We start from the raw sequence: 27177 nt of genomic DNA, 5'->3' as shown, positions 1-27177 counted from the left end.
GATGTTTTGTTTTGCTTTTTTTCTTGGGAGGAGAAAGGAAGAACTCGTAATGTTCTTGATTTGAGATCAAGATAGATCATATTCATTGTAATGGCACACACAGTTTGTGCTGGTTTTAATCAGCTTTGTCTTTTTTATTTTCCAGTGCACACTACAGAAGTCTTTAGATTTAACATATCAAACAACTACAAATGATGTGCACCTGCTAGAACCAAGATTCATGTGAAGTTGAGGAAAAAATGCCTCTGTAAATCTCACGGTAGAATGAATGCATGGACACAAAAGGTAGAATTGGGTCTTGGCCGCAGTGGCACCAATACCAAGTAGCCTCCACAAGTCTAAAAGATAAGGCTCCAGATCCTCAGCAGGGTAACTGGGATCTTGTCAGTTCTAGACTGTCAGATGATTAACTCCCTGCCAGATGCTTTTGAGCTATTTAAAGTACTGACTTCATCTGCTGGAAGAGCGAAGAGTAGAAGATAGGCGTTCAAGAGGTCAGGTCTTTGCTGTAGGTTTAAGCAGCATTCTCACTGCCTTTAGTAGCAAAACCGTCTGGAGGAAGAGGTAGAGCAAGTCTTGATGGCACAACTTTGCTCTTCATTACACTACAAAGAGATTTTAGCAGTAATCATAATCCCTTTTAGTGCATGTTTTCCTTTGGCAAATAAGGTGCCGTGGTGCAGCCAGCCATCTCACTTGCGATGGCTTTTGTTTAAACGCAGTATAAAAATTGAAAGGAAAATAACTTGTTGGCATAGTTTTGTGAGCCTGGATAATTTCTGCCTTTTCCTAACTGGTAATTTTATGTAACACCTGGCTCTGACAGGGCAGTCTCTGCCAGCTGTGCCTCGTGGTGTCCTTCTCCACCAGTGGAGCCCACCTCTTGCTTGAGGGGCAGTGGCATAGTCTCAGTGTGGAAAATTCCAGGAAAAAAAAAAAAATAACTGTAGCATTCTTTCCATGCTTCTGTGTTGTTTTGTTTCATTTTTTAATCTACTAGGGGTGGCACAGATGAAGTGAGCCTTTTGGTACAGCTGCTGGAGTGAGGACAGAGGGGACAGCTTTGGGGGCCGGGACTGGAGAACGCGTGCTGCATGCGAGGGCAGGGGCAGCGCTGGGAAGATGTTACCTGGTCTGTGGGAGGACGCAGCACTGGTTCTCGGCTGGGCTGAGCTACAACTAGGCAGGGTCTCAGCGTGAGAGCTCTGTGATGCAGCTGGCTTGGTAAAAAGCAGTGAGCTAGCAAGGAGACTCAGAAAGAACATTGCCAGAGGAGAGAGGTGGAGAAGGCAGGTTTTTGCTGTTGCAGAACTAGTATTTAGTTACAGTAATAATACGGTGTATTCGTACAACACCTTGCAGAAAGCAAGTGCTTCTCTGTCAGCCTTTGCTTCCAGATACTCAGACACTTCATCTCAGAGACGTGCGTGTCGCTGAATGTGGGGACAGCACTTTGCTATTCAGACTTGTGAAGTCCTACTCTGGCATTTCTCCTGTGAGTACCGACGTGGGGTGCTGGATCTGCCTCCTGAGCACTAGGAGAAGCGGCGAGGCCACTGGCATGTGTGCTGAGCTGCTCTGCTCGGTCCCCCAAAAGAGCAGCGTGCCCCAGCAGAGCATCCCAGCCCCTTTCCCACGCACAGGGCAGCGCCCTGGCAGAGCTCGGGGAACCAGGTCACCAGGAGCTCTTTTAATAGTTCCTTCAGATACTTCTCTGAGTCCAGTGGCTGGGTTGTCGTACCCCGAAACAGGCCACAGGTTAGATGCAAATGTGCTTAAACATTTGTGTTTCCTTTTCAGATCAAATATTTACATTTATTATTGTGCAAAACCACCCCGGTCTTTTTCCTTTTTCTTTTTTAATGCAAGCAAGAGCCCTCTCGCGGATCAAAGCACGGTGCTGCGTGCTTCCCCCGCGCAGTGCCACCACCCTGGCCGGCTGCCCGGAGGGAGCGAGGCACCGCCGCCGGCTCGGGTTGCAGCCGTGTTGCAGCTCCTACACCTGACGTGGAGCCCAGGGCCAGGGACCCTGCTCGCCGTGGGAAACGCTTGGCCCAGCCAGCCACCGGCCCCGGCCGTGCAGCGCTTAATTAAAACGCCCGGCCCGGGGGCTGTTTATGATGGCAGCGCCAAGCCGCGTGCCGAGCTTTTTTGTTTTTCCTCCTTTTCGCCGCTTTGTTGCGTGCAGGCGGCGAGGTTGGCGAGGCACCGCCTGGGCTGCTGCGCGTAGGCACTGACAACGGAGGAAATTAAATTCCGAGGCGGAATCGGTTAAAAGCCCGGCTAAATCAGTGTTGTTTTCCTATGGCAACTGAAACAACATAATTATTTAAAGGATAAATTTTTATTGCTAATGAATTTTTTTTTTTTAAGACAGTAAGTTTTTACATTTTGTTTATACCAGGGCCCTCTTAAATACATTTTGGGATTTGTTTATTTATTTTTTTTTTAGAAGAGCGTACAAGCCAGTGAGTTCAGTAGGACGCTGTTAGATAAGAGCGGCGATAGGCTCTGCAGTTCCAGCTTGTACAAAGTACTGTGCCTTCAAGGTACTTCGCATCATTAACGGGATGCCTGGCTAGGGAAAGAAGGAAAGTATATCCCTATGGTTATTCGTACCATCCTATTTGTAAAATCCCTGATGGCAGGTCTTGGTTTAAAAACCCGAGGCACTAGAGAATTTGTTTATACAGTTTAAACAACTCTTTTCACTGTACTAGACAAAATCTTGCATTTCTGTTCAGGTAAGCTAATTAAACCATAGGGATGCTCTGACCTTGCAGATGCTTGTGCACACTTTTCTGATTTCTCCTCTCTCTTTCTCCTTCAGTGAGCCTACCTGTAAGTGAAGAGCAGGCAGAAGTTGTTACAGAATTGGGTCTATACAAAGTTACTAAAAAACTAAAGGATGCCTTAAAGTAAAGGAAAACCTATGGAGATGCATAATTACGATTACTTCTACTCCCCACTGCTCCACATATCTTTTTTTCTTGTGCAGCGTATTGATTTGATTATTAATTTGATAATAATTGCATATTAGGTTTTCTAATGCACTGATCGCTGTTTTATAAAAGCCTGCTTCTTGTTACCCCTGAAAGCGGTGATATCTTTCATGATGTCATGGTCTTGGGTGATATTTCTGGGGGAGGACAAAATCCTATTTGTGGGGAAATCAGCCCCCTTTTAAGGGGGTGTTTACAATGGCAGAAGTTGTTGGTATCGGTGTCTAGAAAGGTTGAATATGTTCTCGTCCTAGAAATGCGTGTATCTATTTACAATAGGTTTTTCTGTTGCATTTGCCAAAAAAAAAAAAAAGAGCTAAAAAGTTTGAAAGGAACAGCTTGAGGAATTTTTTCCATCAAGATACAATCAAGGGCAGGAAATCGTAGAAGCAGAGTTGTGGTTTTGCCTCCATTTTTTTTTTATTGGTTAATTAAACTATAACAACTCTTAACTTCATTTTAGGTTAACTGTTCCTAGAGTTCAGAAATATTTTAAGAGGTCAATAATGCTTTCCTTGGCTTTCAGTCCTTCTGTGTGGGATCAGGGATCTCGGGCAGCGGCGCGCTTTTCCAGATGTCCCGCAGAATGTGTGTGCGTGCGCTCGCGGCCGCGTTTGGCGGTGGTGGGAAACAATCCATCTTCCCCCATCTGCGCACCACCCTGTGAGGATGGAAACCACAGGAAAGAAACGTGTATAGCCTGACATCTGTAAGCTGACTTACAATATCTGATTAAAGCTCAGGAGCCCGAAGCGCTCCCAGCTACCAGTTGACATGCATTTTTCGCTTAATGATCGGGAGGTGCCGAGCAAGAGGGGGAGCACATGGGGAGGGGGATCAGGAGAGAAAAATGAAGGCGATAGGTGCGGATCCAGTTTCATGAGAAGCGAGAAAAACAAAGACTCCATTGTACAGTGCTGCACGGGTTTTCTTTGTGAAGTCGTGATGTTTCTTTTTTAAAGTGCCATAAGGCATCTGTCTGCGCTTTCCCCTTGCTGCCTCGAGCTGCTCGGAGGCATGCACTTAAAGGGCAAATGAGGGAAGCAAATAGAGCCATGCAAGTGTCATATAACTGTCTTTAATAACAGGAGCTATTCCAGCACTCGGAGCCAAATCGTCTTTCAGCAGAAAGGATAAAATTTAGCAGAGCTGGGAAAGGGAAAGAATAAAGGGGAGGGGAAACACAGCACCACCTCCTGCTGACACCACACAAGCTTTCCCTAAGCTTTCCCTCTCTCTCCCTCTGTGTATATATTTTCTTTTTAATCAGCTGGGGCTCTTCCCTCCCTTGCCTTTTTTTTTTTTAAACTGTATTTTTACAGTTGGAATTCTGCTTTCCCAATTTCTCTTGTTTCACATTTAACTTCTTCAGAGAATTTCATTAATAGTTATTGCAATTAAAAATAATAAATAAACTCAGCACCAGCTGCTCAAACGGCTCTTGTAGCATATCTGGAACATAATGTGGTCTGCGCAGGGCAGCCACACAATGCAATTTATCCCCACACCTGAGGGAATGAATTTCACAACTATAATTGCTACAATATAATTCTTATTAATGTTGTGCTATAATTCCTATTAATTCCAAAGGGCTAGTAAATGCATTAGGACTTGTCAACATATTATTTTACACTGTTTATGATCTGTAGAATTACGCTCTTCAGTATTGTATTGCGTAAAGAAAAGCCTTAAAATTAGCTTTAATTGCAGGGGGGAGGAAAAACACATTTTCTGTTTGGGCCCTGGGAAAGACGGAGGGATCCCGTTGTTTGAGGGGTAATGAAACTGCAGTTTAAAATCGGTCCTTTGAACTTTCTGTGCCACACAGTTAACTGTTTATGAAAATACAGGAATAATGCCTGTCTCTGTTATCAGACAAAGAGCCACTGGTGTCTTTATGAAAGAATAAATGGCTATAAGAAGGAGAGGTTTATAAAATTAAAACTGTCTTCCAGCAAAGACAGAAGTGGGGAAATTACAAGTCATTGTAACTGATGTAATAAATACAGAATGCATTATCTTGCCGTGCTCTTTATCCTTATCTCACCACCCTGCTTTTCTAGGTAGTGAATATGATGAGGAGGAAGTAGACTATGAAGAATCAGACAGTGATGAGTCCTGGACTACAGAAAGTGCTATCAGCTCTGAAGCTATCCTTAGTTCAATGTGCATGAATGGAGGGGATGAGAAACCTTTTGCCTGTCCTGTTCCTGGATGTAAAAAAAGATATAAGGTAAGCAGTGGTGCAAACCTATCTTACTTCCAGCTGGTGCAGAGAGGAGAGGGGGAAAAAAAAAAGGAAAGCCTGTAAAATCACTTTATACCCTTCTTGTTTAATAGACTTGTCATATTTATTTTGGTGGTATTTTAGCAGAGTATGTGTTTTATTCACCGGTTTCCTCTGAAGCACAGCCAAGTTATAAGGTTTTTAAAGAATGTGGCCTTTGCATCCCTGTCTGTCAAACGGGATTACGTACGGTGACTTTCTTAGGACTTACGCTTTACACGTTTTAATTAGTTTTCTATAATTCAGACAAATTAAGTGCAGAACCCAGGAGGCAATACCAGCAAAATGATCTCATGGGTCCCTTTCAGAGGCACTAAGTAAAAAGCTTCTGCCCGTCAGTGCCGGGATGAATTCCTTCTGCGTAACTGAGAGAGACGCTGCCTCCCCTGTAGCGACACCGTGCCCGGCGTACTCCTTCTGGTAAAGGCGATGTGCAGGAAGGTGGTGGTTAATGTTTCACGAGTCAGAGGTCACCTCGAGAAAGCAGAGCCTTGGAGAAATTCTGGCATCGTTCTGTGCTGGGTCAGTGTCCCAGTGACTCATGTGCGCAGTAGTCGCTGTGTCTGGCCCTGAGTGCTGGGCTTGCGTCCCTCTGCGTGACATGCTGGGAAACTTTTTTTTTTTTTTCCCTTTCTGATTACACTCCATCATGAGAAAATTTTCTCTGTTTATGGGAGTGAAACGTCTTTAACTTTGAACCTTGAGCTGGCTGGTAAAGAACACGCTGTGACGGTGTGAGGACAGGAATATTGCTTCCCGTGAATGGGTGCGGGGGCAGGTTAAATTTTATTGACCACTTTGGACTTCAGTATTCTGTAGTCACTGAAATTTGGGATCAGAAATAGTGTACTGGCTACAATTCCTTTAAATAACTTTTTGCATGAAGTACTAGAAAATTCAACCACTGACCTACACCCTAGAAAAACCGGTAGTGGTGGGGTTTGTTTTTATACTTGTTTTATTTTATGGCTTTGCCTTTAAATAACTGAAAAGCAGGGACTTAAAAGAGAACAGAAATATGAAAGAGAAATATAGGAAGACCAATAACGTTTGAGATAAAACAGTTGTGACAAGAACGAATAAACTGTGTGTGAAAACGTGTAGTGGATGAAAATGCGTTGCAGCGATCCTGCAGCTGTTCTGGGCTGTGCCTTCTCTGTTAGCAGCAGGTCACGAGACTCGGGCTCGTGCACAGTGCTCGGAGATCAGCTAATGCTTACTTCAAATACTTGTAACACGAGCAAGAAAGCAGCGTGCTCCTTTCTTAGCGACGTACAAGTCTGGTTTTGCGGAGCTGTGTCTGACCTGTGTAAAGATTATTCTCTGTCTCGGGGCAGGGCAGAGGGAAAGATGTTTTGAGCCTATTTTTCAGGTATTACTTTGCAGATATAACCGCATTAAGTGAGATTAATACTTTTCCTGTGTGGCAGGAGCTGTGTCGGATGGAAGGTATAGCGTAAATGCTAAATCCCTAGCTCAGGAAGCAAACAAGCCATGGTGATTGTTAGAAGTCAGTATGCCCACAGGGCATCTATACGTTGCAGAAAACATTCATTTAATGGCACAGGCTAGAAGGAGAACCCTGTAATTTGCTATATCCTGTCTGTTCTCTGTTTGACTGCCAGCCCTCTGTCTTTTTATTGCCCAAATAAGCAAGCTGTTCCTGCCTGCTTCTGCTATCTCACTACCTTCATCTCAAATGCATGAGGACTGTCTGAGGGATATCTCGTACACCATTAATGTTCGAGCAGTCGGACAGGGAACAAATTAATGACCCAGAGAGAGGCTGACAGACAGAGAGCAGCAGCAAATAAAAAGTGCCGTATTTTCCTCAGAGACTCACCTCTGTTCAATCCAGATAGGAAAATACATTTCCTTTAGCTCTGCCTCACCTCATCTCTCTTTTCTGGGGGCTCTGCTTCCTTCCTTTTTTCTTTTCAGCCCGTTTTTTTTTTTTTCTGCTTTTTACATTTTTATCTTTGTTTCCTTCCTTTTAGTTTTGTGTCAGCTGTGTTTCTTGTTTCCTCTTCGTCTTCCTCCTACTTAACCCCCTCCTCAGATGAATTATTTGCTGAGTCTGGGTAGGGAGTCCTGTGATCAAAGCGCTGGGATTTTCTGGTGGGTACTGGATAATCACAGTCAGGGCTGTAAAACAATTATAGAGCCACAAACAGGAACACGGACATGCACATACAGTAATTGCCAGGCTCACTTTACGGCTGAGAAAGGATGCATTCTTTTAGGGAGCGAGGAGGAAAGGAGAATGTACACAGTTTTCTTTTGTCTGGCCCTAGGTGACGTACGTTTGAGAAGCAGAGATGTTATTTTTAGGTGTGTTATTTGTACTGCAGGACTGCCTAAAGGACCCAGTAGGGACTGGGGCTCCTTTTTGCAAACAATGTACAAGGATAAAAGATGGCCTCTGCACTGAAAAGTCATTATGGAAAGGTAAATAAGACAAGAATGAGTACAACAAATACTCCCAAGGAGTGGGCTGGGGCGGACAATGGAAACTGTAATAAGAACATGTTTATACACAAGCCCAGATGAGTATCAGAAGACCCTACTGGCCTTCTGCCCAGCTGCTATCTGCTGGCACTTTCCCATAGGCACTGCAGTAGAAGGCAGTCATAAACATCTAATTGTTCTTCAGGAACTTTTATTTTTTTTAAGAAATAAAATCGCTTGCTTATAAAATGCATTGGTACTAAGCCCTCTGTACAGTATGGCACAGATTTTTCTTGAAGGGCCAAAGATTCTGGAAAAAAAAAAACAACAACAACAACTTCAGTGGCTTGTAAACTTGTTTGTTGGGATATTCTGAAACAGCTAAAGGGATCTGGAGCACGCTGACTTCTAGGTGCCTAACAGTCTCTGAAGTAGTTTCTGGAGCTTGCTTTCTTTTTCTTTTTTACAGTTGCTGAGAGAGGAAATGATGAGTATTTAAGAGTTTGTCATTTGCTGGTTTACTATTATTTATCTGCTTTGTATTTGAAGCCATTAATTTGATTTTAGAAAATCATCTAAGAGATTCAAAGGAACCTTAACATCTTGTTTCTTCAAAGTTCACCATTGCCAAATATAGGCTTTACATTCACATTTAGGTGACCTATCCAGCAGTCGGTGGGTAATGAGTTCTTAACGTGCTTTGCAAGATGTCACCTGTTGGAGCTGGTGTGGATTTGTGAAGCTGGCAATTGGCTTTCCTTTTATTACACCCTACCTATTTGTATCAGTTACTTGGGTGCTAGCTCAGGAGAAGGACATTCAAAATGCGTGTATGATGTAGATAAACTAATTCAGGCAACTTCCAAAGAACAAATAAAGTTCAATGCACAATAAAGACAAAAATCCCACAAATAACGTGTATATGCTACTACAGACAAAACCCTAGAGTATTTGTCATAGTTTTTGCAGACTGTGCAAATACAGTAACACGAGAATAGTAGTACGTACACACATAACGTAGTTATATGCATCTCTATCAGTGCAACCATGAAATACCAAGATGTCAACAGCTGATTTCATCTAAGCAAGCCTGAGTTCTCATCTCTCACCTACAAACGCTCTAGAAAAGCAAATTAACCTAAGCTTCTCCTGGCCTTTGTAAAATTTCTAGCTGCCCAGAAATTACAAGCTTGGCTTTTCTATGTAGTCTGTGAATTCAGTTCTGAAGTTACGTGGTCTTCCTGCATGAAAAACTAACAGTTTATCAGTGTAGGTTCATTACCCGGGACTGAAATTCACTGGGGTGGTAGAGGTGCTTTCCTGAGTACGCCTGGTTTATGATGGTGTTTGAAAGGGCATATAAACCATGGTTCATCTCTGTCTGTAGATTGCCTTTGCAAGGGTGTTTTTTTAATTACTGTTGGTGTGTTGGTAGTTACAGTCGTTCAAGATTGTCTCATGTAGATATATTTGGCGTGTTTCCTTACTCATGCCAGTGCTCGGTAGGGCACAAGTTGCGTGAGAAGCAAGAGCAGCACAGTTACGGAGCGAGGAGGAGGGAGGGGACACGACGAAGTTCCCATTTCCCTGTCCTCCCTCAGAGGACACTGAGAAGCAGGTAGGCCAGGCTGCTAGGCTGGGTGGGATTTTTGTAAAGGAACAGCCCGGAGATGAGTATGAAACAAGAAATCCACCTGAACCAGCCCTAGTTGAAGAGGGTGGCATGCTCGTGTAGCTTCTGGAGAGCGGTGGCTTCGTGGGTACGTCAAGTGTCCTCGTGTCCCTGCAGACCGGGCAGTGCCAGGCTGAACTCCCCTGTGTCTCCTCCTGATCTGGTCCTGGGTTAATAATTGTTTCCTCCTGCTGAAGGTTTGTGAGTGCCCTTCTATACTGCCATCTTCTTCCTCAATCATTTGTGAGAGTAAATAATGAGCAACCTAAGTAACCGGGGCAATAAAAGTGATGTATGGGTTTGGCAGCGTTTTTTGCCATACCTCAACAAACTCAACCCAGACATACAACAAAGTGTTTACATTGCAGCAGTGGAAAAAGTGCTGAAGAGTTGACTGTAATTCTAACAACAGCTTTCTTTTAGACACAAGTGCAGATCAGATTTCATGTTACACTAGCTCCTCATGCCCTGCGTGTTTTACTATTTTTCAAACCTTCCACGGCCCAATTAATTCCACATAGGTTGCTGTTTTAGCATTTCCTTAAATTTTTCTGCCTGAAATTACTTTCCCCTTTCATCAAAGCATGTGGTGCATTCCGTACTTGAGGCTGAGTGGATCATTAAAAAAATCTGGAAGAGGAGACAAGCACAGTTGGCACGGAGCAGTGAGGGTATTCGTGACTGCGGATCTGGGGAGTCCGTAACAATTGGTACTGGTCGTTTAAAAATACCTTAAAATGATTGCTTATAAAGAGTGAAAGTCTGAGCAGGCTTCTGTAGTTTCCAAGATAAATAGAGGGTTTGAGGTCTACTTTGTTTTTGAAGTTTCACTGCAGTAGCAACAGTTTAGCAGGTCACCCTCCGATTCCCTCCCGTTCGGGGTGCAGGTCCTCGCGGTACCTGGGTGCTGGCAGATGCCCCAAAATGGGGCTTGGGAGGTGCAGACCCTGCCGGGCACTGCGAGATCTGGCGGGGGCAATATTGCGCCCAACCTCGCGATTAAAACTGGAGAGCTGTTTGCTTGAAGATTGAAAATACATCGCTGCAGGGGCACGGTCAGCACCCAGTGAACGGGGCACAGCGTTTTGTGCGGGGACAGCACCATCGGGGCACTGGCCGGTGGCTGCTGCAGCCGCGCTCCTCCTGGCTTCGTGATGGGGGCCACAAGTTCCCCTCGGCCTTTTCTTACTCAGTGTTGTGTGGGCAGCGCTTGGAGGGGACTGCCAGGAGCATCACCAAGCACTTGAGATTTTGATGCAGATTAAATTGGGTTAGGTGGTAGGGGGAGGAGAGAGGAAAGTGTTGGCAGGAGAGCGGTACCAAAGGTGGTAACCTCTGATGCCTCTCTGATGTTAGCTTTCTGATACATGTAGAGTCTGGTGAAGTTTGAGGAGTTTCAGCTGGGTTCTGTTTACAGAAGGCTTTTAACTCTTTTCTCTTTCTCCTCCTTTTCTTCTTCCTCATCCAACTGCTGTGAGTTCCAAGCTGGAGCTTCCCTTACTGTAGTAGCCTGCCTGCTAACACAGCTGAGCTTGCTGCTCCAAGAGCCACGGGGACGTTTTGTCATGTGTAACAACAGGCCGTGGCTCAGCAGAGACAAAATTCCTTAAGCTCTTACTTAGTGGGCTAAATTAACTAATATCCAGTTAATTAATTAATTGATTAATTATTTTGGCTTTTTTTTAGTTAAAAAATAATAATCTGAGGCACGCATCTAGAAACTTTAGAAAGGATATGGTAGAGCCTCAGAGCTGTACCTTTGCTACAAGTTGTCTTGGCTTCTTTTTTGGTTTTATTCCTAGGAGAAGTTCTAATGAAACACAGTTTGCCTCCCCCTCTCCTCTCCCCTTTTTTTCCCCCAAAAAATCCGAGCTCTCTTAGTGGAAGCTAATTTATACTGTGAGAAAGAGACTCTGTCAGGATGAACCCTAGCGAAAGCAGTATCGCGTGCTAGTTAGACCACAACGGCTCCTTCCATTTTTGCCAGAAAGATGTGAGAAGAGCAGTGGTAGGCTTGTGATGTAACTTCAGTAGGGTTCTTGGTTAACCTAGCCGAAGCGCTGCCCGTTCCCTGGCGGTGCCGGTGTCGCTGCGCGTGTTGCTGTGCTGCCCCTTGTCCTTCCTCTCCAAACTGCAGTGGAACACAGTTCTCCTCCAGTTTTAGCTGTAGGATCTTCCCAGACAATAGCTATTTTGAAGACTGCTTCTCTGGATTATTTTCTGAGTGCCCTGCGCAACTCCGAGTTAACTGTTCCCTGCAGTTAATTCTTTGGAGACAATGTGTAAACTATCAGAAGTTGCTGGTGCCTAAAGACATATCTACAAACAATGACACAGAGCGGAACAAAAACACCATGGGGGGAGCTCCAGCTTTTTGAAGAAGTGTGACTCGAGTCTTCATGCCAAACCTTTGTTTGCTTGTAAATGAACCTCAGGATAACATTTTTCAATGCTATAAGAAAAAAAAAATGGCAGGAAGCACAGAACATTTATGTATGATCCCACTAAGCAATATTTCTGGAAAGTGCCATGCGCTGGGAGATAAAAATCAGAACTACCCAGGTGTGATACATTAGTACTGCACAGATCATTCTCCTTCCTGTCCCACCCTGTCTTGGAGCACAACACATGCACAACACCTGGAGAGTTCCTGACAATTTGAGTAATTCTGCCCATGCCATTAGTCGGGTTTTGTTTTTTTTAGCAGACACCAAGGCGTTACTAGGCCGGTCGACCACTAACGCTGTGCTTTCTCGCTCGCAGAATGTGAATGGTATAAAGTACCACGCCAAGAACGGCCACAGAACACAAATCCGCGTACGCAAACCATTCAAATGTCGCTGTGGAAAGAGTTACAAGACAGCTCAGGGCCTGCGGCACCACACAATCAATTTCCATCCCCCCGTGTCTGCTGAGATTATCAGGAAGATGCAGCAATAACATGCTGGTCACAAATGTGCCAAGAAATCCTCACCAGCAGTTGCTGATTTTGAGAACAGCCACCTTTTTCAGGGGAAGCATTCAGCAACCCTTTAAACAATTAAATGCATGCTTTAAAATTTTCTGTAATTTTGGAATGATGTATCTTTGTAGAGTTAATGATTTTGTACATTTGCACATGTAATCATCATACCCATTTTCATTACTTTGAGATAAGGTGCTATAAAAGCTATAGGTTCTTCAGAACTTTTTTTCTCCAAAAACAAAAAAATTAGGGGGCGTCGCGTATTTAGTTGTACTGAAGTGTTGAATAGGAGTAAGAGGAGGAGAGCTTGGCACTGATGTAATTTCAAGATTGTAATGTGATGAAGACTTTCAATGCATCTGTCAGTGTGTGTGCAAAACCAAAACAATACCACCATTGTCAAACTATAGTTAACATGCCTTACATAATGGAGTTATCAGTGGAGTAGCAAGTCTTTTAGGTAATGGAAATATAAATAAGAAAGAATGTTTAACATAATATGCTAAAAATATTTTCATACTTAAATAACATACATAAAAATGTGTGCTTGCTGTATTTTATATTATCTTGCAAATCTTTTTTTTTTCCCTCTTGAAATGCTGAAAATCTTGCCATTTGAACTAGTAAACAATCACTTTAGTGTTAGAAATTACTTTTTTTTTTTTGTACAAGATGTCATATTATGTTCATGCCCATCAAACTTTTGAGGACCAATATCCCAGTCCAACTAAATATTTACCCCTGAAATATCTGTTAGAAAGACATTTGGAAATACTTAAGTGCAAATTTATGTGTGTGTGAGAAAGAATTATCTTCATCTCAGATGAAGTCTTAAAGCACTTTGTAGTTCTCTATTGCCAACAGATTTAATGTTTTATGTGTTGCCAATTCTTGCAACTACTGTACTAGCATGTGCCTGTGGTTGCAAATAAAAATTAAAAATTCTGCGCATGGTTTAAGGAGGTCCATTATTTGTGCTCAGGGAGCTGCCAAGGCCGCTCCCTCCTGTTCATTGTATTTCGAGATTTTCTTTGTACGTTTTTTGCTTCTCATTGTAGGTCACTGCATTCCATTGGAAGTGTCTGTTTAGCTTTACAATTAATTTTGCTGAAATATGACATATGAGCCTTATTGAAGATTTAAGTGCTTCTTGCAGCAGGTGGTCAGAGAGTGACTTAGAGCAAAAGTCAGCATGAGAGAGCTTCGTGTCTGGACCATACCTGAACATTTGTTGCTTACTATCCTGCCTTGAGCATTCTTCTCTCACAAGTGCTATTCTTGGAATTTAGCTGGCCAGTTGCATCGAGGGGGCACCCCCCACCCTGCCCCAACCTTGAAACACTGCTTACGTGGCAAGGGTTCGGGAGGAATGCAAAACGTTCAGTACAGTAATCGCCTTTGCTTATTTCCCATCCTTTTAAGTGCAAAAGAAAGCTCAAAACATGAGGAATAAGCCTTCCCCTTTATTTTTTTCCAAAGCTTTAAAGGAAAATGTTTTAAGGATGACAATTACCTATTTTTTCAGCTGAGTAAAAAAAAATCTCTCCAAAAAACTGGGCATCATCCTAATCACTAAGGTTCGAACATCTGTATTTAGACAAAACACCACTTTTTCAAATCCTAAAGAGATGACAGTGGTTGTATTGCACAGTGCTGTCAGCTGGGTTTTGAGGATGATCCAGACATGAGAATTATTGGTACACAAAAGGCCCCATGGGGCCATTTCCTACCTTCTGCAGTTTTGGCAACAGACGTGGCCAACAACTATGTTTTGGCTCTGCTCCTAGTGCAAGAAACTACAGGCTGGGTAAGTAAATTCAACAGCTAAACAGTCGTAAAATGTCATTGTTGCATGTAAATTCCTTTCAACTATAAAAACAAAATTCCAGTTTCTATTTACCTATTCATTGTGACAGTATTATTAAACAGGTAAAGATGGGACTATTTTGTTATACTGTGTATAGTGAATGTATTGTACTGTGTCTGTGAAAAAGTGTGCTTTAAATTATATTTTCATATGTTTTGTTGGGGACAAAGTACTTTAAGTTTGAAAGTGACAGAGGTTTGTTTTAGAACTGAAGGCAACTTAACGAATTCCTGTCAAGAAAGCTGCTTATAAATGTAAATCAAATCACATTTAAAATAAACTGCCTCTGACCTAAAATGACTGCTCTCTACTTGTCACTAACATAGAGTGAAGCTTTTGGGCTGTCTACAGTCTTATTTGTGTATTTTTACTTTGGGCTCATCAAACTCTGTGTTCCATAACACCTGCAGCAGCTTGAGAGCTGCATCCTTCACACAGACAAATACACAGGGTGCTACAGCCAGGAGGAGAAAATGCAGCATTTGGATTTAAGCAGTCAAAAGGACGTTCAGCCTGCAGAGGACGTTCCCTTCCAACGTCACACCAGGGCTCAGCCTGCCAGGTAAGAGTTGGTGGTGATGCTCCTGAACCCTCCCCTTCTAATAGCAGGGTATGAGAACCTTTCTTGTGAAGGTTTTCATATTTGAAGCCTCCAGCTCTAAGAAAAGAAGAATTGTTAAAATTTGAATTGCTATTTTAAGTGGCTGTGTCAGGGTGGCTGTTTAATAGGGAAACTTCAGCAATTCCCTGTATACGCACCTCAGAGAAGTCTGCTTTGGCACACTGAGGTTGTCCTGCCTGTGCAGGATGCCGACATCTGAGACTTCAGCCACCTTTACTAATATGACCATAACTTTAATAATATTTTGTTTTTATAGCAAGTTCTGTTTTCATACAGTACTGAGTTACTAAAAAATTGCTAAAATATCATTTCAGTACTTCCATACCTTACCTTGGACTGTCTACTGACAGGAGTTTTGGAGTTTAAAAAAAATGTAAGACGTAAACTGGAATGCAGCAGACTGCTGTAGTAGCTGCTGCTCAGTGCCCTGCAGTCTATCTGTGTCATGCAGCTTTTAATAAACCCTGCACCGAACAGGATATTGCATATGTTCACAAGTAAGCGCTGCACACAACAGAAGTTACTCAAACCCTAAATCCCCAAGTCTCCCTAAAACAAGGCACATAAATAGATGTGAGCAGCATTTACTTTGTCATACAAAACTGAAACATCATTTACTGCAATTATGTAAAGCCTAAACTCTGCTCATTTTATTTCAAAATAAATAAGCAGTGGGGAAAAAAAGGACCGCTGACTCCATGAATAATTCTGCCTTTAATGTAACAAGACTACTGTACAACAAGTGGAAAGCAATTTACTTAATACAGTTAGGTAAATATAAAATGTTTAGATATACACACATGTTTTTACTTACTGGAAAGAAATACATAAAGTTAAAATGCAGAAGGTTTTAAAAGCCCTAAGCAAAAATGAACACAATTCACTGTTGTGAAAATATAACAATATTTTCTACTGAATGCAATTGCAACATAATGGCAATGACTTTTTAAACAATTAATTTCTAGGCATTTAAGCACAACAGTTCCTTTCAACTCAAAAATTCTGCCTTAAAGTGTAACGTAATTCATTTAACATTATTCCTTAAGGCAAACACTGCATATGTAAAACTGAAGTATTTGCCATTACCTTTGTTGCAGGCATGTAATCTCACAGTACGTGCATCTACATTTCAGAAATGTACTAGAAAACTATAGTTTCATTGGGTAAATTATGTAAATTATGCAACTTTCTGGTTTAACTGTTACTGAAAAGAGACTACCCAAATTTGCTAGGAGAAACATCTGTTTATTACGTTTTAATCACACCTCAGTTCTCACGGTCAAGATAAACCATAGGTGCTTTGGTGTTGTTTTATACAGCTGAAGAGCATCACAAAGCTGGTCTCCTTTGTTCTGAGGCTGTCGTTCCTGCGTCCTTACAAATTCCAAATTCTACTAAATAGGGAAATAAATAGCTACATACACAACAAGGTCTTTTTTTTGTTGGTTTTTTTTTTTTTAGTATAATGTTAGGTAGAGAGAGAAGATAACTCAAATAGCAGCTTACAGCCAGGATTTATCATGGCTCCCGTTAGAGTACACTAGCTTTTAATCAGAAATCTGCACTGTTAAAGAAAAGCTGTGCTGTCGGTTTTGTGGTTTGTTTTTCCATAGGTGGACTACTCAAAGTTGTTTCTTTTTAAGCTACACTGCAAACAAAAGATTTAATCAAAATTTAAAACATTCTGATCAAAGTGCGTCTGGACATGCCTCTCAAAGCCCTGCTGGTCGTAGTCAGGCGGGAACTGCTCGCTGCACATGGGGCACACCTTCCAGTGACTTTCCACATGCTCCTCAAACTTGCTCTGATCGTAGTTAGGTGGAAACATCACATCGCAAAGAGGGCATTTCTTGTGCACATCAAAGCTTCACGAGGAGGTGGAGATAAAGAATAAAAAAAGAAGGAAAGTTATTTAATCTGTTATTGCCAAACAAAATATAGAGGTAGGCTCCTGCTGCTGCTCTACTACTAATTTAAATTTGAGCAGACTTGGTATCTGAGTACGTATCATACAGTTAATTAAAATGTCTTAGCCGAAAGCCTTCAATACGGTTAATGTAATTTTTAAACAGGGATTCCAAAATAACTTGGCGTTTAAAAAGTTACATCATTTTGACATAATTCCAACCTCCACTGAATACAAATCTATTGAATGTCTTAATGGCCAAGCGGTTTCATGGGAAACCACTCTCTCTGCTCATAAATGCTTGCTCTTAGCAAACATAACACTTTATAAAAGCTCTAAACTTAGGTTCAAAATTAGGTTGGAAAGAGGGAGAAAGAAAACAAAAGTTATTCATTCATTCACCAAACGACATTTGACATTCAGTCAAAGTAAGGTACAACAAATAGTCTGCCCTGTGTAACAGCAAATTCTGATAGTTAATTGTAAACCAAACATCAATTGAAAATGCTTAATAGTATTTCTCCTTCCTTTTCCATCCCCTCTCCCCCAACTTGAGTAAAGGACTCCAGTGATATAGAAGCCGATCCATCCCATTAAAGAGCAATAAAAGATAAACATTTACCTGGAATCAAAGCAAAAACCTGTTCCACGTTCATGCAAAAGAAGGCTGGGAGGATTGGGAGCAGAAGGTACGGTGTTGTCATCGTCCTGTTAAAAAAAACAGCGGTGTTTTAAATAAGAGGCAGCTATTTTCCCCACTCTCAATACATCTTTTTGCTATCAAGTAAAACCGTGGCTGAAACTTAACCTTTCACGTTATAATCTCTGCAGGACGAGTTTTACTTCGGTGTACAAAAGGGAGATGTGGTTAATGAACATGAAAAGCTAAACAGACTGCTTTTTGACCATGTCCATGTAACAGAAATCTGTGCCAGGACTACTAGAAAGCTTCTACTGATAGAGTAACTACGGAAATGCAGGTCACCTCACTGTTACTGCCTGGGGGCTCAGTCAGAACAGAAAAACCTGTGTTAAACCAAGTACAGGGCACCGCACTACAAACTGTAAGAGCCTTCTACCGAGAGCCAAAATTAAAAAATGAAATCTACACAATAGACATCAAGTCAGGTTCTTAAAAATCTGTCAATTTTAAATTACAGTAACAGAAAAAAGAAAGATAGATAGATAGAGAGAGAGATGCTGCTGCACGTGTTTGCCTCCCAACAGTCAGTTTTGAGCGATCTGCCTAGGCTGCCATCAGCAGCCAAGCATGCCCCGCGCTGCACGCCGCACTCAGGCGCATCAGCTGAATTGCCCTGTTGGGCTGCTTCCCCCATCAGCCCTGTCAGCTGTGCTCCCGGCACCACCACCAACAGCACGTGAGGAGCCGCAGCGAGCGCTGATGAGGATGGTGAGGCTGAGGACTCTCAGGTTTACCTTGGAGCCCCCATCAAGTGAGGAAGGCAGGTCAGCCTCTGGAGAATGTGAGCACTGCTCCTCGCCGCTCACAAGAGAAGAAATCCGATTGTAACAGTAATGGGAAACTCTTAAGCAGAAAAATGAAGCATACCTACAGGGACTGATTCTGAAAACTTCCTTTCTGACATGCAAAGGGCCACAATTTTTTATTTTTTTTTTATTATTTTTTTTTTTAAATCTGTGACTATTTTTAGGAATCTCAATTTAAACAAGCACAGTGATTTAAGCAAACACATTTAGGGGAAGAAAACAGCAACAACAGGAAAATCAATTGAAGGAGGGGGAAGAAAACGAGAACTGTGTTTTTAAGTCAATTCGTTATGCAGCACCAAACTAGTCTACAGCATCGTGGTTCTGTTCTATGATAACACAGCACAAACCTATTATTCTCAAGGTGGGAAAATAGGTACATTCTGCAAGATTTTTGGAACTCCAACTCCTAAATAATTTTCCTTCTCATTTCAAATACACGGCACATGCCAGAATTATGGCTTATTTAGCTGGTCTTCAAAAACAGATGTGCAAGGGAACATATATAACATGCAATATGTTTCATACAGGTAGCTAACAAGTATATTCAAACATATTTCACTTTTAGGCTAGCGTACTTTGTCCTTATGAAGAGTTAATGGAAATAGGGCAGGATGGGAAGATTCCCTCAATATTTTTCTTCTCCTGACAACAGCTGTTTAGCTTCAACCATTTAACATTTCCATTAAGCAGCTAGTGGGGCTTGCTGTGACAGATGCTAGCAACAGACATATTTTCCTGTCTAACTTGCTTGCTTTGCACCTGCAGTAAAAAGGGCATATGGGTTTTAAAATACTATTTGTTCCTTTTGTCACGGAAGAGGTAGGATGTATGTATTAAAGAAGAAAAACTATTTAAAGTACTCTCGTACTACAATGCTACAGCTTATATGGTGCCAAAAACATGACAAATTTGTTGAATACCAGACTTGTAAGTTCACCAGGACTTACCTGAGAAAATAAATCTGCATCTTTCTTGGGGAAAAAATAGTTTCACTACAAATACAGGCTCAATTAACACTTAAGTCCTTTAGAAAAGACTTGCTTATAATCCTTTACTGTTTGTCACTCTGTTGTTTCTTGACCACGAGGCATTTTTGGTCAGCACTTACTTATTAACACTCGGCTAGAAATGGCGGGGTGGACAAGGTGCTCTTGTGGTGAAAGGGCTCCTTCAGCCTCAAGGCCTCGGGGTAACCTTTGCGTAGGACAGATGAGCAGACCCAATGACGAGTGCACAGGCTATTCGTTCTATGAAGGGTTATTAACTATTCAGCTATTTGAGCGAGTAGTCAGGATTTACCAATACCAAATATCAACTAGGTATGAGGGCATTAACTGTAATTATGTGATTGATGTGATGCAGATGGGTCTCCTCTCCCATTCAAAATTACCAATGGATACAACAAAAAAACGACTTTTAGAACAGGTCTTTACATGGACCTGAAAGAAACTGCTCACCTGGATGCCCACCTGTAACAGCATTCAGGACTGATCATTCCTGAAGTAATTCACTTTCCACATGAAGGTTACACTACCACAAAAATCATATTTTCCCTATTGCCAAAGAGAATATCTAAGTCTTTAGGCGTGCATTACTCAAATACAAAAATACAGTGAGTGGCTAGTGCCTTGCAGGCACTGCCTTCAGCAAAAGCAGGTTTGAATTATTAACAGTTTCCAAAAGGCTTTTCTCATGTCAGAGTAACATCGTTTTGTGCGTCCCAAGGATGTAACTTCTCATGAACCAGTTCAATTAATGATAAAAATCATACTGTGACCTCCTGCCCATAGCTTCTGACCCGTGCGCCATGGAGGAATGGCCGCATTAAACATGGGAAGTGTGGTCTCTTAAGATATGGAGAGTCTGTCTCCTCACCGTACTTTTGCTCTTGGCCAAGTAAGTATATATAGGAAGAGCAGCTCTTAATTATGTTAAAACTATGTCTTAACTAAGTTATGCTTAACCCAAACAAAGAAGAAAGCAGATCTATCCTGAGCATCCCTCACAGTATATATCACAGAGATCACCGTATAATTAAGGAATGGTACACTAGGAACTGACGATAACTGGTAACATAACAGTAACTGTCTTCTGTTTGGACAACAAATACATCACTAGGAGAGAGTTCCTTATCTAGAAGTTAATATTGGGCTCTAATACAGGACTTCATCACTGCCTGGCAGTATTTCACAGCTATTCTAATCACAACTTATGCTGAGAAATACACAATGAACAATAACTAAAAAGTCGCAGACATTCCCCTAGAAGTAACTTGGAGAAAAATCAGGAAAATGCCCCATTTTACTGGATTCAGACAGCCATCTATCTATTTCTAGCATTTCAGATAGATAGACAAAACTCCCGAAGTGCACCCCATAAAAGTGAGAACTATATGAAGGGAGGACAGCTCTTACAGGTTCACAGTCGCTGAGGGCCCGGTTTCTTCCAGTTAGTAAAACCCGTGACGCGTTCTTCATTCCTATAAAGGACGTCAGGTTGGAAAGTACCGTGTAGCATTTTAAAACTGGCCACTCTCCCATAGTAAAACCAACTATCCCCTGAAAACCCCAAAGCTGAAGCGGGAAGGCCAGTGAAGCTGCTTTACAGAAAGAGTTTGGCAATAACCACGGGGAAGCCAGCCCTCAGTGGCCATGCCTGTGCTGTATTCCAAGCACGGGCATCAGATTACTTTCAAGACCCCACAACTGAGCCATCGAAGTCATTCGGACTCACCTAATTTTACCAAAAACTAACCAACTCTGTCTCAGGTAAGACCTACTGCTTTACTGATTACAATCTAAAGCTCACGTAATCGGTTCCAAGATTGCCAAAGGGAAATTAGCAACAGAGCCGTGTGACACTGAACAAAGCCCCCAGACTTGACCCATCCCGGTCTCCAGGGTGCAGAGAGCGTTCACACACGACCATCCACAAAGTGACACCATCTTAAGCTTTAAACAAGGAGCAGCCACCCCACCTCCGTACTGCACAGGTAACCAGAGAGAAGGCTGCACACATGTTCTTTTGGTGACTCGGCTCCCTATGAGCACTACTCGAACACTTTACGGTCTCTCTATACCTCTCTGCAAGCAGCCAAGAGATACACGGCTATCTGGATGGCAGCTACTCCTTTTGTGTCTGTTATCCTGTAGAAAAGGACACTATCTGGCACCTCTAGTAAGTAAGATCAGGCTGATGAAAGTGGTCGTGTGGTTTTTTTGTTTTTGTTTTTTTAATGTTATTTGGCTAAAAGAAAGACCATTGTGGATTCATCTCAAGAAATATCCTCACCTGGCTGTCAGTTGCCAAATGTTACACTCCACACTTTCCCTGTGACTCACAACATTCTTTAAGAGTCTCAGGACAGTTATTCTGGGCTTACTGCCAACCGTAATCAGGTCTATATTTCTAAAACTCACTTTATTATTAAAAATATATTTTTGTTTATGGATCTCTCCCATACATACCTGCTTCTAGAAGTGACTTGCTCCAAATGATTACATTTTGTTCAGTTACGAGAGCATGAGCAAATGGAAAGTCAGTGCTGAGTGGATGATGGCAGGAACTTGTGGCAAGTCAAATTTTCTACACAAAATCAACACCACGTGTGCTTATCTGGCATGATTAACACAGAGCAGCTTATCCCTCTCAGAAATCACTGTTTAACTGGCCCTAGGTACTACAGTTGCAGAGGAGCGATTCTACCTAATCTCTTGTCAGAAAACACTGTGTGGGGAAGCGTTCAGAATTTCTCCTCTGCCATCCAGATTAACAAAGCTTGTAAAGTTACTCAACTGCACAGAAATGAAAGCAGCAACTACAGCAGGTAAGTGTGACATGCTAGACTGCCTCAGTTTGCTGAACTATTCCTTAGGTTAGATGGATACCTCAAAGGAAACGAGGTGCTGTTCCTGTTCTTCCGCATTCTGGAGAAGCAAATAGCAAAGCTTTTCTTAAACACGCGTGCATGCACTTCCACCCCCTCACCTTACAGACTGAAGAAGTCAATTTTAGTCAAATCTGCATATTTTAGTTGTGTGTGTACAGCCTCTACTTCATTCTGAAATGTATCGTAGTCCCAGGAAGATACCTCATCTTAGATTAGATAAATATTTTAGGCATTTTCATCACTGTACATAAGATACCACCAAAACATCCATGCTGTGGTGAAAGTGACAGTACCCTCCAGCTCTTAACCTAACGTAAGATGCAGTGATAGGAATGTGGAGAGGAAGACAACCAGTCCATACAATGGTAATACTTAAAACACAGCACCAAGACTACCAGTGTTTTTCTTCTTGGAGGGAACCTTCTGCCAACAAAGAGCTCTGTATCTTTTTGGTTTTAAAATGCACATAATTACATTTTATACAGCTTATTTTGAAAAACAGTAAAACAAACAGTAATTTTCATATGTGTATATTTGTATCTGCTGATTTGAGTCAGCAATGTGCCCTTGTGGCTGAGAAGGCCAATGGTATCCTGGGGAGCATTAGGAAAAGTGCTGCCAGCATGTTGAGGGAGGTGATCCTCCCCTTCTGATCAGCCCTGGTGAGGCCACACCTGGAGAGAGCTAGGCCTGCTGAGCTTGGGGAAGTCTGACAGGGGATTTTATTGATGTGTACAAATATTTGAGGGGAGGGTGTCAAGAGGATGGGGCCAAGCTCTTTTCAGTGGTGCCCAGGACAAGAGGCAATGGGCACAAACTGCAGCACAGGAAGTTCCAGCTCAATATGAGAGGGCACTTCTTTACTGTGAGGGTGACAGAGCACTGGCACAGGTTGCCCAGAGAGGTTGTGGAGTCTCCTCTGGAGATATTCCAAACTCGCCTGGATGCCATCCTGCACAACATGCTCTACGTGATCCTGCTCGCCAGGGGGTTGAAGTACATGTTCTCCAGAGATCCCTTCCTATATCGGCCGTTCTGTGATTCTTCGTGAGGCAGAGCCTGTCATTTCTGCAGAAGTTACCTACGTATATGGAAATTCTCCCACATTACTTAAGTTTTGCATTAGAACTACTTTATCTTTAGCGTATTACTAGATCTCTCTAGAAAGATTTTTGCAACTACTCATTTCCATGTCAATTTGTACAGTCTACACATATAGCCTATTTTTGGGATGAGAAAGTAACTGATTATCATTTGAAAGTAAAAAAAATAAAGATATAAATTACTTGGTTTAAAGGCACCTTTTCACAAGTTGAACTTTATTTAAGGCTGTTATATTCCATCTCATTACAAAAATCTAAGCTGTGTCAGCAAATGAGCACAAGACTCTAGCACTGTTTCTCTTGGGTTTGCAAGAGGGCAAAGCACATAGATCAGAAAGAACACCCTGCTAATTAAACTGAAGCAGATGACTAAAGAAAAGAAGAGCTTGTCATATGTAGTATCTACGTCAAGAATGATCAGTTTAAATATGCAAAATGTGAAGTAAAGGTGGGCAACAGCATTAAGCTCACATTCTAGATCTTAAACAGGCTGCAGAAGTACTGACAGTTTTTCTAATTATTCACAGTAATGGACATTGGGGGCAAAAGGTAGGAGGGAGAAATACATTTTTCTCCATTATAGGTGCTGAGCACCAGGGCTAAAATCATGCCTGTCTGAACACTGATCAGCTTCTGCAAAGGTTAATAGCAATTAAATGTGGCAAACTAGACTAAATGAGAAACAGGTCATGATACCACTGTACTTGCAAAGAGCACAATACTTTGCAGAAAAGTATTTCTTGTTTAATATTTTTGAAGGTGCAAGGGTTCTTGGAATAAAAAAGAATAATAAGCCTGTTCCTGTTCAAATGAAGACATATGGTCCAGTTCATTACAGAAGCCAATTTTCTAAAAGTATATCTTATAGTAGAATGTGAAAGTTAACTGTATTAGAAAGAAAAGCTAACCAGTTTCCACTTAAAACATACAAAAAAGAAATCGGTGAGAATCTGTCACTTTCAGTTTCACCACTTTTAGACAACAGTCAATTAGCGGCTCTTCCAAATAGATGTTTAACAGAAAAAAAATCAAAATGGAATTTAATAAATACAGATTCATAAAAGACAGAAAAAGAGATTAATATATAGGGATAAAATATCTAATATTACAGAAATTTTCTTTCAGCATCTACCTGAAAATACTGGTACCAGAATCCTTTAAGTTTTCATTTGTTCTGATACAACCTAGTTTCCACATACAAATTATGAAGTGATTAAAAAAAATTAAAAATCCATATTTACAAAACAATAGGATCAGGCTTCTTAGATACTGAAAACCGATGTGCAACACTTGAATACTCAGTAGTAAATATATCATCAAGGAAAAATGAAGATAATATAAAAGGTTAACTTACATTGCTGTCCTCAGGATCTTCTAAACCATCAGGCCGACTAAGATTGCGTGAAGGCTGACTACACACTACATCATCTTCCAGTTCCCAAAAGGAAGTTCTAACAGGTGGTCTTTGGATCTCATCAGGATTAAAGGCGCCATCTGCTCCATCTGAAGAAAAATTAATTAGTTCATCTTTGTTCAGTAGCATTTTGAGATTAAAGATGTGCTACCTTACATTTAAAATCAGGGCCTTCAAACATTTTTGGCTTTGATAAGATAAAAGACAGAAGAGACATTTTTTTTCTAAAGGTGTCTCTAAAATTTTGTTTCCCTTATTGATTCTCATCAATAAAATAAAGGTACTTAATGATATTCAGTAACCAATACAGAAACAGTACGTCAGTATACAGATGGTTGGTACTTAAGCTGCACTGAATGAAACAATGTTTTTGAAACAGTAAGGGAGAAATTATATATGGGGAAAAAAAATACACACACCCCTTTACTTACCTCTTCTTTCCTGAATTGCATAAGGGTTTCCATATTGCAATACTGGCAATCTACTTGTCACTGCAGGAACTGGTCCGTTTTCCTCTGAGTATGGGTTGCGAAAATGTAATGTTGGCTGTGAAATCTGTCCTTCCATCATCCTTCCAGCTTGATTTCCTGGTGTCCTGCCAAGTTCCTAAATAATACAGTTTAAAATGTAATTACTCCATGGAGTCACAGCAAAAGTTTTTAATTTTTATGAAATATTTAGATATGTTTTTAAAAACATATCTACTAATCTTCACACGCTCCTTTCATCTTGATCTAGAGTCAGATACGCTATTAGAACAAAGCAAAAAAAAAACCACAAAGAAGATATTTTAAAGAATTCTTCTGTTTTGTTGTCAGTTAATTCAAATTGCATAAACTCAACTGCCACGTTTCTCAAGAAGTATCTGCATCTTACAAAATGAAGAAAAATCAGTGAAACAAGAATGAGGGTGTTCAAGGAAAGACTGGATGTGGCACTTAGGGACATGGTTTAGTGGTTAATATTGGTGGTTGGACCAGATGATCTTGGAGGTCTTTTCCAACCTTAATGATTCTATGGCATACATACATATATATACACATATATATTTATATATGAATGTATGTTCAACACCAGCTCTATTAGACTGATAATTAATTCTCTACCTTTGATAAAATTCAGAGAAATTTTTCAGACGATTGATTCTAGGAAGTAAAACCTATTACTCGAGTTTGGTAATTCTTGTTTATATTAACAAATAGAAATTATTGCTAGTTTTCACAAAGATAATCCAGATCAGGTTAGTTATTTAAAGTACAATATTTATATTTTTAAGCATCATACAGAACAAAACTGCACTAATATTACTACGTAATTTCAAATGAGTGGCTTCTCAATGGGAAGTTGTATATTTTTATACATAGATTTCAAAGTTATTACACTTCCTGTGAAAAATAACTTGCACTCTAAAGGTTTAATGAGCAAAGTTCTAACTCATCCATGCTTATCCCTCCTTACATTTATTTTGTAAACTTAAAGTGAAAATCGTTTTCCTCAACTATTTTAATATGTGCGAACTTGCAGTTTAACAAAAGTAAACGTGTATCTTACTTCCAAAATTCAATGTTTTCATCCAAAATATTAAATTGCTGAATTCATTCAGGGGCTCCAAGAGCCTGCTTTATTTAATTATTTGTATCAGAAAGGCAATTAAATTTTGCAGAAAAGCTCAAGCAGAACTCTTCAGGATATCCATATACGTAAAATCCTGAATTGTTGCATATAAGCCATAAAGACAGTAATTATTACGAGCTACTAAAGGATTTAAATAACTTACATACCATCAAAACTCTAAGCCAATATATACATTAAAAGACAGAAATTAAAGTGACTTAAGCATGGCCAGGGCCTCATCTATAATTCATCCAAAGAAAAGTCTTTTTCTTTTCCTGCCATTTAATAAAATGGGTTCTGCAAAGAGGTCATGTCACAAACTCCAAAGGAAAAATGTCATTTACAGTTCAGAGCCAGGCAAAAATTTCTGAGATATAAGAATAAAAATAATAATAAATGTTTTTAAGACAGAGGTTTCCTGATCATTTTTTTTCCTTTCTGGTTAGCATTTTCTTTTGGGTTCTTGTTTAACATGTGCTAATGTAATGTTAACAAAAACCTCTAGCCCAGAAGGGTGTCTTTTCCCCAGAAGGCCTTCAATTTAAACCTAAAACCAAGACCTAGAATACTTACTTAACTACACGAGAAGTAAAATGTCTCAAGTTATTAAAAGGAACAACCCAAAACGTTTTTCTTAACAACAAACAGGTAAGCATCAGCCCAAACTCTAGAGTCCAAAAATGCAACATCAGCTTTCAGTAACTACTCTTAAAACAGGAAATACTCAAATGAAAAAAGATGGAAACTACACATTTACATCAGGCACTGGCACAGGTTGCCCAGAGAAGCTGTGGATGCCCCATCCCTGTGAGTGTTCGAGGCCAGGCTGGATGGGGCTTTGGGCAACCTGGTCTGGTGGGAGGTGTCCCTGCCCAT

The 27177-nt window shown here is 41.1% G+C and overlaps 2 protein-coding genes across 6 annotated transcripts in view; one reads left to right on the top strand and one right to left on the bottom strand.

Moving 5' to 3' along the window:
• The window catches only part of JAZF1 (JAZF zinc finger 1), a 191052-nt gene extending 176514 nt beyond the window's left edge, over positions 1-14538 (top strand). The window contains exons 4-5 of the mRNA XM_080580462.1: positions 5066-5235; positions 12173-14538. Coding sequence (XP_080436588.1) covers positions 5066-5235; positions 12173-12349 — 347 coding nt within the window. The 3' untranslated portion in view covers positions 12350-14538. The remainder of the gene's footprint in view (positions 1-5065; positions 5236-12172) is intronic.
• A 1020-nt stretch (positions 14539-15558) lies between these two features.
• The window catches only part of TAX1BP1 (Tax1 binding protein 1), a 57112-nt gene continuing 45493 nt past the window's right edge, over positions 15559-27177 (bottom strand). For all 5 annotated transcript variants that reach the window (XM_080580457.1, XM_080580459.1, XM_080580460.1 and 2 more), the window contains 4 exons: positions 25119-25293; positions 24628-24776; positions 17392-17477; positions 15559-16728 (listed from right to left, as the gene is read on the bottom strand). In XM_080580457.1, coding sequence (XP_080436583.1) covers positions 16527-16728; positions 17392-17477; positions 24628-24776; positions 25119-25293 — 612 coding nt within the window. In that variant the 3' untranslated portion in view covers positions 15559-16526. The remainder of the gene's footprint in view (positions 16729-17391; positions 17478-24627; positions 24777-25118; positions 25294-27177) is intronic.

The sequence above is a fragment of the Anser brachyrhynchus genome (genome assembly GCF_964034855.1).
Source record: "Anser brachyrhynchus genome assembly, chromosome: 2".
Classification (NCBI taxonomy): domain Eukaryota; kingdom Metazoa; phylum Chordata; class Aves; order Anseriformes; family Anatidae; genus Anser; species Anser brachyrhynchus.
Note: the sequence above shows the minus strand (reverse complement) of the source record. Positions and strands in the feature narration are given on the sequence as shown.